Raw genomic sequence first — 11,853 nt, 5'->3', positions numbered from 1 at the left:
AAATTTACATGCAGCTATCACAAAAAGTTATATTACATTATTTGTATGAGAAAGAGCGATGATCGGCGAAAACGCTCAAAATTAAGAACATTCACGAATACAACTTATAGCACAAAACGATTGACACTGTTCGGCAGACTAATTTCCACCAATAATGACGCGATAACTTCACTATGCACCGATACCCCAATAGTCTTATTTCTGACAAGATTTCGGGCTTAGAAGACCCCGTGATGCATCTGATCAACAATACTGAGCCTCTTTATTCGTCGACTTTCCTCTCCAGACTTCTTGTAGATATTAGACGTCAACGAATCACAATCGTCGAATTGGACGCGATAGAGCAACTTGAAAAAAAAAAGGGGGCAACTTATATTACATTACAAGGCACATGTATTAGAAAAAACAATGGGCAGATGTATTGGAGTAAACAATTATATGTATGGGTGTGGGCGCAGAAAGGCCAAAATCTGACATTAAACAGGAGTGATCAGCAAATACTTAGTCCGACTTACTTGAAGAAACTCCTCAAAGTCGATTCGGCCTGAACCATCTTCATCGTAATTATTGAAGTAGTCTCGCCTCTCTTCATCAGAGGATTCATCTCCCAGGTCGATTAGAACTTCATTCCTGTCAAGAAAGGGGAATAACATGTAAACATACTATTATGTCTCTACCGTCACGGCACGTCATGAATTTTGAGGTTTGCACTGAAGAAGGTAAGGGATCTCTCCTCTGCGGGTTGCTGCGACCTGAGAACACGGCTGCTAACAAGTAATTATTGACGAATGCGATTTAAATGCCTATGTGTCAAATCACCGTGCCGCGGCCGGCCGGCCTCGGAAACATCTACGTCAGTTCTCAGTAGGCCTACGACATCACATGACTCGACTGACTGTATCTCTACAACCGTAATCGGAATCGTACTCTCGATCAACTTACAGTTCCTCGAAGTCGATAAGCCCGTCTTGGTTGAGATCAAACATCAGGAACTGCGACTTAAATTCTATTAGCTGATTAGCTTTCCAATTTGGGAAGCTTCTCTTCATGTCCTCAGCTTTGAATTCTGTGAGTGTAAGAAATGCGAAGCGACGATATTAAAGAAACAGTGATGATGGAACAATCATATCATGTCATGATCATCTCCGTTCGGGATTAATCCAAACAAGAAATCTCTTCCAAATTTGTATTTAACTGTAAATAGTGTATATATTATGCGTCGGGCTAAACTCCCGATGACGCCCTTGGACTGGAGGTTTTCGTCTCCGTTCGCTTTGTAGTCGGAGTGTCCTGCTCCTCTGATGAGATCATTGCATGGCTGTCCAAGACTGATCGAAGAGATCTGCCCGTGTTGATTTTTCGGAGTTTTCAATCTTCGAAATGCCAGAAGGCTGGCCACGACTGCCTCCCGGTGCTACCTATCTCTTACCTCTGAATTTATGTTTCGCCTCTTGCAGCTTTATTCGGTCTTTTTCGATATGGTGAAAAAGACGTGATGTAGCAACCTCAAAATCATTCCTCCCTTCTTTCTTCTGCCGAGTCGTTTGTAACCCTGGAAAAAGGAGTCGTAAAAATGAGTCATTTTATTATGAATATGAGATCGGTACCGGACAGCATTCGCACTCGCAGACACAGGCCTGGAGCAGCTGCTGTAGTCCCATATCCGGCCATGTCAATTGTCATTGAATGGCCATGGGTGCACAGGGGGCCCCATGTAAAATAACCGCTATATTCTCCTACAGTTAAAGTTCATCTCTACATATTCCGGTCGTGAGATTCAATAGAAACTATACTGAGAAACTGCGGATGAAAAATAAGGCAGCGCATTTTGAATCGCCCGACAACGGTCAACGATTTCAGTTCAAACAGTAACACTCCTTTCACCTTATCAATACAATCATGATATGCGCTTGCGAGAATATTAGCCGAGATCATGACTGAGATAGATGACATCGGGAATGTAACTTTTCCGTCCCCTGTGGGTCGCCCTCCCTTCCTTCACCCTTCATTTTTCAGACATTTTGCAATGTTTTAGGCCTATTGGCAGTAATGCACCTTGGCCTGCGCTGGGTTGTTTTTAACACGGTTAACATGTAATGATGTTGGCTTTTGACGTTGTGACGACGCCTTTGACCTTACCTGACGCATCATATTCAAAAGTCTTTTTGAATGCAACAGGAGATTGTGCGAGAGGGAAGCTGGCCCTAATTCCCATACCGAATCGGCATTACTGACTGACGATGGTGTTTCCAATTAATAGCCTACATTCTTACGAAAAAGCGCCCGGTTTGATTGCAAAAGTCCTGAAAATGATGTCCATCGCGTTTACTTTTCAGATTTTGCCGGCGCGCAATGACGTCAAAGGGAATTCATTGTTGTGGACGTGGCGACAATTCCTCAATTCGTACGTCACGATGACGTCCTGACTGTCGGGACAGTTGCATTCTCTTCACTAACGACTTGAGTAGCGTTCACTGATCGGTGTAACTCCGTTTTATATATCAGTATTTTTTTTTAATACGTGATGATGGCTATGATTTCAGAATATCATTTTCTACCTTATCACACATATGTTTATGCTACTTGGTGGCGAATATAGTCTCTACAGAGAATCTATAAACTCATTTTCCTTGGATTTGAGTATGCAAGCGAGAAAGAAATTAATAATCTTTGTGTAAATACTTTTGATGCCGATATCCTGGATATACAGCGGCAATTATCGCTTTCCCTTGACCGTGACGGAATGGTGTTTCTCAACCTAGGCAGGTTGGTGTAGCTCAGACGGGACAGCCGTGCCTCCGCGCTGACAGCTCCTCAGTAAAGTTTATCCAAGGAAAAGATCCCGCCTCCGGATAACCCGCTAACCTTTGAACGCCGACACTGGTTGGCGGATACAGTAACACCAAGGCTGTCGAACTGGCTTGATTGATTGGCCCCCAATTAGTGAGCGGCGTAAAAGGAGAGAGAAAATCTCTGTTTCACAACTAACCTGTAAAATCTTTGATTAGGAGTGGACTGTCCGACACTTCAAGCGAAATTTGTCACGATTTGATGTAACCTTTCTGTTGGATTTATCGGCATCTGTTTTGGAGAAGAGTTGATTTCAGCATAATATTCCGGGGGTTCCACTTAATTACTTTGGTTCCTGCAAGCAAGATCGTGGATTGTACGGTAAGTGAATTAAAGCTTGTGTAAGGACCGAGCTATCATACGAAATTGTCCAAGGCAAAGATTCAGATGCCGTTTCGAGACGAAAATCCAGCTTATTTTATACATGTACATATAGTACCATACGCGAATCCGTCGTCCCGTCTAAAGTGACGTCACGTCAGAGGACGTATAATAGGAGATGAAACATGACGGACGATTGACGGAAACTTGAAAATGCACTCAAGGCGAATGTCAGTAGATCAACCAAAAAATATTGTTCATCAACCGCATTGGTCTGTTGATCGATGTACGGGTACTTATCTAAAGTCTGTTTTGGGGGCATCCACCATGTCCAGCCTCCTGGATTCGCCTTATAACATGCCTACAGCAATTACATACAATAACATCCATGGGTGTAAAGGGAAAGCTGATTCATGTAATAAACACGTTGAATATAAATAGTCCAACCTGAAAATGATCATTCTCAGATTTCGTCTTGATTTGCTGGCCTTTGATGTCAACCAAAACGTCTCAAAATAAACATTACACTGATTTCCTCTTCTTGCCCTCCTTTGTAAGAAGAAAAGAAGAAAGCAAAAACTAATTGCTTTGGTGACTTTAATAGACAAGTGTCTGAGTTTAGGCAGTCATAAAACCATAAAATAACAAAATATCACAATATCACAATCAATCTTTGAAACGTGTCCCAAAAACAAATATATATAAATTCTACTTCAGGTCTCTATAGACGTAACACTTCTTCCTGATGGATATAACTGCCCTTTCTAGCCGAGCCAATGCCTTTAGTATAGATTCACTAATGACATCTGGCCCTTGTCCAGACCCGTCCGTCCTCGGCGAGTTCACCCAGACCCCCACCACTGACTGCTGCTTCGAGTGGGATGCGGCGAAGAGAGACGAAGGTGAGTTCACCCAGACCCCCACCACTGACATGCGGCTGAGAGAGACGAAGGCGCGGGTTCACCCATGTTTATATAACCCCATTAGAATGATGGGGAAAAACACACCAACAACCGTTTACCCGGGCGTTATGGCATAATGGAAAAACACACCAACAACCGCTTACCCGGGCGTTATGGCATAATGGGGGGTGATATGACATTTCACAATTTTAAAACACATGCCTTTATTTCAAGTTTAACCAAATTCTTTTATTTTCTAGCGGTTGGTCTTATGGCTAATGTAAGGAATGTCTTCGAGTCATTTGGTGGTGACCATGGATACGTTAACAACATTGACACTGTATGTCAACAAGCAGATGACGGATGTAACAAAAATGGCCGGGGTTCTCCGGGTTCAGCCATAAACAGCCATCTTGGCGAGGGCGAAACGAAGCAGAGGAAGCCCCTTCATCCCAAACTGATGAACGTAACAGCACAACTTGAAATGAAGGCACTCTGGGACGAATTTCATGAACTTGGCACCGAAATGATTGTGACAAAGGCAGGAAGGTAAGAGTGTGAAGTGATATTGCGTGACGTCTTACTCAAAATACTGCATGCTGATTGTATCGACAAAGATTTTGTGGGAGTGTAAAATCTAGTGTGTTAAAATGATCCCACAATACGTCATCATAGTCGTCATGATTTTCATCATCGTCATCATCATCAGCATCATCAGCATCATCAGCATGTTGTTTGACTCGTTACCAGTTTGTTTCCATTCCCATGGGGTGTCGAGTTCTATTCCCCAGCCAGTTCTGAACAGCAACCAAAACAGTAAAATATCATGAGGCCTACAGTATTGCTGGCCAGCGAAGCATTGCTCGCCAATGAAGGTACATACTACCTTATGATGGGTGGTATCATCGCCAGACGATTGCCCAGGGGGCACACCGCCTATGTCTCTAATTTTGACGTTCTATTTTGGAAATCCGACCTGAAAATTTTCCAACTGGCGATGAAAAGACAAACTTGTCTCCTAAGACGCATGTTACCATCTGCCTTCGAAGCAAGCCCGAGTATCGGTTGCAATTTTCAATTACCCACTGCGTAAATCACGGCAATTTAACTAAAACCCATCGGAGAAAGACCTGTTTCTGTTACAGTCTCATTTTGCGAGTGTTTTGATACTGTAAACAAGGATGAATTAACTCTGTTATTGTTGTGATAACTAGCTGCGGAGGAGATTTTGCTGGGAAAAAAGTGATCAACGCGGTTGGCAAAGATACCGTTTACAAGCAACATACATTCAACACTTTTACTAAAACAATATTATATTTGAAATTTGTTGGTCGTTTTTGTCACCCCATCGCGCCTCAATCCGCTTCTTTGGCCGGCAGTCTTCAGAAGTGAACCGATCAATACGGAGTATTTAATTTTATGCAGGGCCTGACGGCAAAACTTTATTTATGAAATTGGTTGCTTCCTAACTATTTAATAGGGCTGTTTACACGGGACCAAACCGATCGATCCGGGTCGGTTTAGACGGCGTGTAAATGAATGTGATCTGGTCTGGTCATATACTTCCGTCATTACGAGACTCTAACGTGATCATGACGCGATGAACGATGTGAGCGCTGGTCTGGTATGGTCGGGTTAGGTTTGGTCCCGTGTAAACGGCTCTTATATGTACGCGAAACTAAAAATAAGTGCTGCAACGTCAAATATTGAGTAAAAACCTTGCATGATGAGATACTTATCAACCTCCGTCAATGATCAGGGTTGTGTCTTGCACGTAAGTCATGCCTGATCCATTGACCGCACAAGAAGATGATAAGGTTGATGAAAGGTCCAAGATCAGGGCGGTGACGAGAATAATGGCATCTTCTTTCAGTGGTCTAATTGTATTTGAAATTTCCTACCAGAGAAAGCACAAAAACAACAACAAGTCACTCGTGGTTTTACAATACGGGAAGTATCCAAAGGGCAATGCAAAGGCCAATATTATGAGAAATGAGAACATCTAGACTATATTGTAATGCAATTATGACAAATGTGAACCTCTATTGTATTAGCGGTAAAGTATATCTAGTCATGATTATGTGCGCCATATTAGTCTCTTCTCGTACTTCATTGTAACGTATATGGTGCGAGAGACCCGGGCAGGGAAGACATTCCCACCGATCAAAGCAGTCACACCAAACAAGATTGGAAGTGATGTGGGGAGGTTGCCGCGCTCTTGGCTACCGCTGTGATTGATGCACCTGTATCTTCTTCATTTGTCCTCTTATCACTTGCACTAATTGTTTTAACACTCGTCCTGAACATACAGTAAAAACAGCAAAGTGTTTTCACCCGCCGGCTGTCAAATGTATCAAGAGAAAAACACACAGGCTATATCAGCAAAACGTGTTCATGACATGGCTTTTTCGAGCATTATTGGCTAAAAAACTTTGAAGCTCAAAGAAGATGATTTCAATTCAGCGAGTGACCAACGGTATCGTTTCAAAATGACACGCAGGCTACTTTGTAGCAGAGCTATGAAAAATAACAGAGAAATAAACAAAAAAAAAAGGAAAGGTACAATTGACATTCACACCATGACGTCACTTGTACTTTTATGTGTTGCTTCAACTAAAACTTCAAACGAACCTTTCCGTTTTTGGCTTCGCGTTACGCATTACCGTATATATTCTCCGCTGATACTGCAAGGGAGCGACACGGTTCTGAGAACTCATTTTAGCTTACTTTACCAGTTCTTGATCTGACCTTTTTGATAAGTATAAGGAGAGCAAAGATGGTGTTGTAAATGCTTTAATTTGTACAAATTTCACATTGATTGCCCAGTTCTTTTAAGTTTTCACCGTACTATCAAAGCGGGTTAATACTTTGACGAGTTCTTTGCTGAAGTGAAAAACAATACATGATGAATAAGGTCACTCGAGTATAATGAGCTGGTGGTTGTGGCCATGAGTACAAGGTGGGAGGCATTGTTAAAAATTAATCATTAATCAAGTCTTTTTTATGCATGCTGTCAGTTTAAAAATCAAAAGCTGGGAGACGATGCCCAGCTGACTTCATGTTTGATAAATACAGGGTTTTTTGTAATGTTGAAAGGCTTTTAGGGTTTTCCGCCAACACATTCAATATGCACCATCTAGAGTTTTTTTTCCAGAGAAATCACTGACCCCTATAAATATGCTTTTGAATTTGTGCCAAGACCTCTCAAAATATTTTTCAGTTTCTTGAAAAACCTCTGGTGTTGGCTGAAAAAACCTACATCTAAAAGGTTTTTCAAAGGCGCAACAGTTTACGCCATATTAAACTGATAGTTTAGAGCTGAAAGGGGTATCATTTTGCTTGCATAGTCTCTGTGTGAATCTGGAGTTACACATTTTGTTCTTTTCCTGGTGTTACAGTATAACCATACAAAGAATATGGATAATTTACTGTAACAAAATGCTCGAGAAAAAGCTTATCTTGGGTGGCTGGGTCCATGGTTTAAACCATATAACGTCTATGTTTAAAGAAACTTCATAAATTACACGGCATGGCAATTAACGGGCGGTATCAACCGAGCAAATGTACACAGAGAAAACGTGATGACTTTTTTCCTAACCTTGATACGTTGCAGCTTCACCTTGTGACGTTTACTGATATACATCCAAGAATAAAGAGGATGCAGTAACAAAGGTCACAATAAATCACGATTATTCCTAAACTATTGGTTAATTACATTACGGCGTGAAATTTTACTGCCTATTGATTAAGCAGTGGATCGACTACTGTTGTTGAAAGACAACTCATTGGGCGTAAGAAACGAGAACGAAATAAAAAAATTACCCTATATAATCGTTTCAGACGAATGTTTCCGACCTTCCAAGTCAAGCTATACGGCCTGGACCCCATGTCAGACTACATGCTGATGATGGACTTCGTCCCCGTTGACGACAAGAGATACCGCTATTCGTTCCACAGCTCAAGTTGGGTGGTTGCTGGAAAGGCGGACCCGCAGATGCCTGGCAGGATCCACGTACACCCAGACTCCCCGGCCAAAGGATCTCAGTGGATGAAACAGACTGTATCGTTTGATAAACTGAAGTTAACTAATAATCAGATGGATAAAAATGGACATGTACGTATAACATGATATGCGGCAGAGAAAGATCTTGACCCTTTTCAACAATAAAATTCCGATTGAGGGCATACATGTATATACATGTACAATGTACTTTCCTCCCTCCAGGAAATTTCGTCAGTTTGAGTGGTACTGCGTCATGAGTTACTGTTGATGTCGGGTAAGATGCGTGACATGCCTGATGTACCCAACTTCTTCATACATGTAGGCCTACCTGCGTTCATTCCAATGACGAAATATCTGTAAAAAGCCACATAGCTCTCATGATATTTGTTGCTTTATTCCAGATAATTCTAAATTCGATGCACAAGTACCAGCCGCGGTTTCACGTGGTGTATGTCGATACCAAGTCAAAAACACCAGATCTCACGCAAACGGAAAACTTCAAAACCATTTTATTCAAGGAAACAAAATATACAGCAGTGACAGCCTACCAGAACCACAGGGTAAGTGAACAAATATTGCGTTAACATTGATTGGCCAAAATAGACATTGTCTTTTCTGCTTGACGAAAGCTACGAACAACAACCTGCAAAGAAGCACATTGTTATCCATCTCAAAACTATATAGACCAAAAAAAGATACTGGACTTGGATTTGCAAAAACAAACAGATTATTTTTTCACCGATGCCGTTGTATAGACTGGGGATCAAATTTTTGATAAACATTAGGTGTTTTCATAGAAGAAAATGCTATTGATTTCTTACGCTTGTCGAAGCGGAGTTAGTTGTTTTTGTAATACATAATGTAGATTGTTTGGATGGAAACTTTCTCAAGCAAACTAAAATAAAACAGTTTGCGTTTTTATGCCTTAGTTTGGTTGCAACTGGCCAATGCATGGCAGTGATTTTGGGCAAAACTGAACTTATAGTTTGGTTGCGAGTTTTGCAGGTTCATTCTCTCATGCACAGAAACGCTTGAATATAGTCAGTTTCCTGTAACGAATTAAGAAAATGATGAATCGGCCTAAAGTGCTCAGTCATATTTTACCGTGTTGATAGCCAATCGCAGTTTTCATCAACACTTCGGCACCATCAGTGGCTATATTTACACCAAACGACTCCAAATATCAGAGCTAGCCTATATGATTCATGGCAGCAAGATACCCTCAGCGGTAAAAAGCCGAGATGATTCATTAGCCGCGCTACTTTCTTGACTTGGGATTATCTTGTAGGCGATGGCTTTACCAAAGCCAAATGGTGGTAATACATGTGTTCTGGTTCTCGAAGCAATGTTTCAATTAAGTTAAGATAAGTTTAAGTTGGCTACACCACCAAGCAGGTAACCGAGCCCGCGTAGTGCACCTTGCGTCTGTCAACACCTGCCGGATCAAAGTCATTGCGAGGCAGAACCTGCCACGAGTTGCAAAATTAATGACAATGCTCTCCGAGGGCTAGGAATGTTTCCTGGTAGGGGTTTGGCAAAGAAATGGAAAGAAGTCAAGGAATGTACCTTGTAAAAGGAAAAAATACTCCTGGACATTTGCTAATGATGTATTTAGAAGAAAAATAATTAGCACGGCCCGTGCTGGGCTCTCCGGGAACTGTGGGGTAGAATGCCTGCAGTTTGACTAAAATGTAATTACAAGAGTTCAAATTCTCTGAAATTCTATCAGCAGCAAAGCAAGCCTTGGATTTGATATGAATAGTTTCGCTTTTCCAAAACTGTTTTTTACGCCATGGTAACGTAACATGTTGACAACCAACATTAGTTCATGACTACATGCTTCAGTTCTTTATCAGCGTCCGTGCGGATGCATCCCAAGACTGCACATGGGGATCAAACACACAATTGCATTGATGTAACAGCCGAACACTTTGCAAAGGACAACTGTTTTCTTTGCTTTGTTTATATACCTTCTATGTCCTTCAGATAACCCAGCTAAAAATTGCCAGCAATCCATTCGCGAAGGGATTCAGGGACTGTGAGCCTGACGACTGTGTGGTGATGGAAGCGCTGACGCTCATTAACCCAGGACAGAGACCGCGCAATCATCATAGACCGAGTTCACTGCAGATGAACGGCGTACAACGGTCGCCGACTAGAAAAGCAGATGGTAAGGAATTCGTTCACTTCCGGTTTGGATTTTTTTTCTCGATATGTCGGATGTTGACAAATCAACGATAGGAAGCAACGCCACCGGGAAAAGCATACTCTAGTGTGCGCGCGGACGGCTTGCGGGACCATGAGGGACTATATTATGATGCCTCAAAACGATTAGTATCTGCTGAAGCTGTACGTCTTCTTTGCGTTCAGATTGCGTGTCATAATTGACATCATCGTTAAAGAGCTTTCCCTTACCATTCATATTCATGGCTACCGTCGCCCTCATTTATTTTTTCAGATTCAGACAAGCCCGACGAACTCACAGGGACCTTCTTCCCACAGATGGTAACACCGACATATCAGACGACATTGAATTTCCCACCACTTCCCTGCTCCGACCAGACGACAGCAGTCTCACCGTTTGCAGACGCCTACTCCCTTGCTCAGGTATCTTACCCGGACTACTGTATGGCCTCGACGGCGAAGAGGCCCACGCCCTACGGCAGGCCCACCATGGACTATACTGGGTACCATCAGAAGATGAAGGGGATGTACTCCGCCGCCAATCTTGGATACGCCGCATGTGCTGGTTACGAGACCAGATGAACACCGGGACGGGCCCCTTGTTGGGCGAACCTCATCCATCAATGTTGCTTTTGCTAGTTTGCAAGATCAAAGAGGCAACAACATCAGATTCTGGGATTAGATTCGGGCAAGCCGGGAGACATAGCAATAGCTTTTACATCAGACTTTAAGATTGTCGCACACCGCTGACAGTAAATAGGCCTGCTACAACTCCCTGTCGAGGGCAGCAACGATTCCAGGCGCGATGGTTAAGCTATATGAACTTTTTGTGTTGAGCAGTAACATCCTTTTTTTATCAAACTTGGGTTCTATTTGTTTGAGAAAATCGAACAGCAACTCTGACTTAGTGAATAAATCTAAAACTAAGGTTTCTCGTTACAGTTATGGATATATCGATGATGGTTGATGTCGAATGTCGACACTGCATGGCTTAGCACTGACATCACTCTGAGGAAATCAGGGGTTATTGTTAGCTTCTCCGGTTATCACAAAAAAGCCGGAGAATCGATACAACCCCTCTGACTGATTTCCTCAGGATTCACTGGACAATCGATCAACCACTACTGTCTATGATAGCAAGCAATTGATAATTTAATAAATCTTTATTACAAATCATCATACATAGTTTTTCTTTGTACATGCATGTATTATGTATTGCCACACATCAGTGTAGTTCGTAAATGGGAGAGTAAATGTTGATACTAAGGCTGCCTTCATGATCCTTATAGCAGGAATCGGTGTGAGCCTATAACACTCCGGACGCAGTGGACCGGTCTCGTTCCTCTCCGTAAGGAGACCAAATTAGGATGACGCGATAGGCTGCCCAGTGAGTATAGAGCCTACTAGTCACCTCTGAAAAAAAGTAGAGCACTTACACCACTGATAGCATGCTATTGCTTGATGACAAATGCAGCTTTGTCGAAACTTCAGTATATGAGGTACATGTATTAAAGTTGTACAATTGTAGCCCAGATACAATTGTAGCCCCTTCAGTGGAAGTCGCTGTACAGATTAATGCACAATGTTCTGGCG

At 42.3% G+C, this 11,853-nt stretch overlaps 2 protein-coding genes across 2 annotated transcripts; one reads left to right on the top strand and one right to left on the bottom strand.

Annotated features, from left to right (window-relative positions):
- Positions 1–218: 218 nt before the first annotated feature.
- On the bottom strand, positions 219–2,215 carry LOC135483010 (uncharacterized). The gene is made up of 5 exons (XM_064763504.1): positions 2,140–2,215; positions 1,430–1,552; positions 943–1,066; positions 516–630; positions 219–347 (listed from the first exon to the last, which is right to left on the bottom strand). Exons 1-5 carry the CDS (start codon positions 2,213–2,215, stop codon positions 219–221), a joined length of 567 nt encoding a protein of 188 aa, XP_064619574.1.
- A 789-nt stretch (positions 2,216–3,004) lies between these two features.
- Positions 3,005–11,396, top strand: LOC135483776 (T-box transcription factor TBX1-like). Its single transcript, XM_064764807.1, has 7 exons — positions 3,005–3,171; positions 3,889–4,073; positions 4,334–4,622; positions 7,914–8,187; positions 8,478–8,636; positions 10,063–10,246; positions 10,535–11,396. The coding sequence occupies exons 2-7, from the start codon at positions 3,917–3,919 to the stop codon at positions 10,840–10,842; spliced, it is 1,371 nt and encodes a 456-aa protein (XP_064620877.1). The 5' UTR covers positions 3,005–3,171; positions 3,889–3,916; the 3' UTR covers positions 10,843–11,396.
- The last annotated feature ends 457 nt before the right edge of the window (positions 11,397–11,853 follow it).

This window comes from Lineus longissimus, chromosome 2, assembly GCF_910592395.1.
Source record: "Lineus longissimus chromosome 2, tnLinLong1.2, whole genome shotgun sequence".
Lineage (NCBI taxonomy): Eukaryota > Metazoa > Nemertea > Pilidiophora > Heteronemertea > Lineidae > Lineus > Lineus longissimus.
The sequence above is the reverse complement of the archived record's forward strand: the minus strand, read 5'-3'. Positions and strand labels throughout refer to the sequence as shown.

Bases quoted from the DNA above. Each gene is read 5' to 3' on its own strand.
- LOC135483010 (XM_064763504.1), bottom strand. From the start codon at position 2,215: ATGGGAATTAGGGCCAGCTTCCCTCTCGCACAATCTCCTGTTGCATTC. The intron at 1,553-2,139 runs GTAAGGTCAAAG...TCCTTTTTCCAG, and splicing joins TTTTGAATATGATGCGTCAG to GGTTACAAACGACTCGGCAG. The intron at 631-942 runs GTAAGTTGATCG...CTTTCTTGACAG, and splicing joins CTTATCGACTTCGAGGAACT to GAATGAAGTTCTAATCGACC.
- LOC135483776 (XM_064764807.1), top strand. From the start codon at position 3,917: ATGGATATAACTGCCCTTTCTAGCCGAGCCAATGCCTTTAGTATAGAT. The intron at 4,074-4,333 runs GTGAGTTCACCC...TTTATTTTCTAG, and splicing joins TGCGGCGAAGAGAGACGAAG to CGGTTGGTCTTATGGCTAAT. The intron at 4,623-7,913 runs GTAAGAGTGTGA...TAATCGTTTCAG, and splicing joins ATTGTGACAAAGGCAGGAAG to ACGAATGTTTCCGACCTTCC.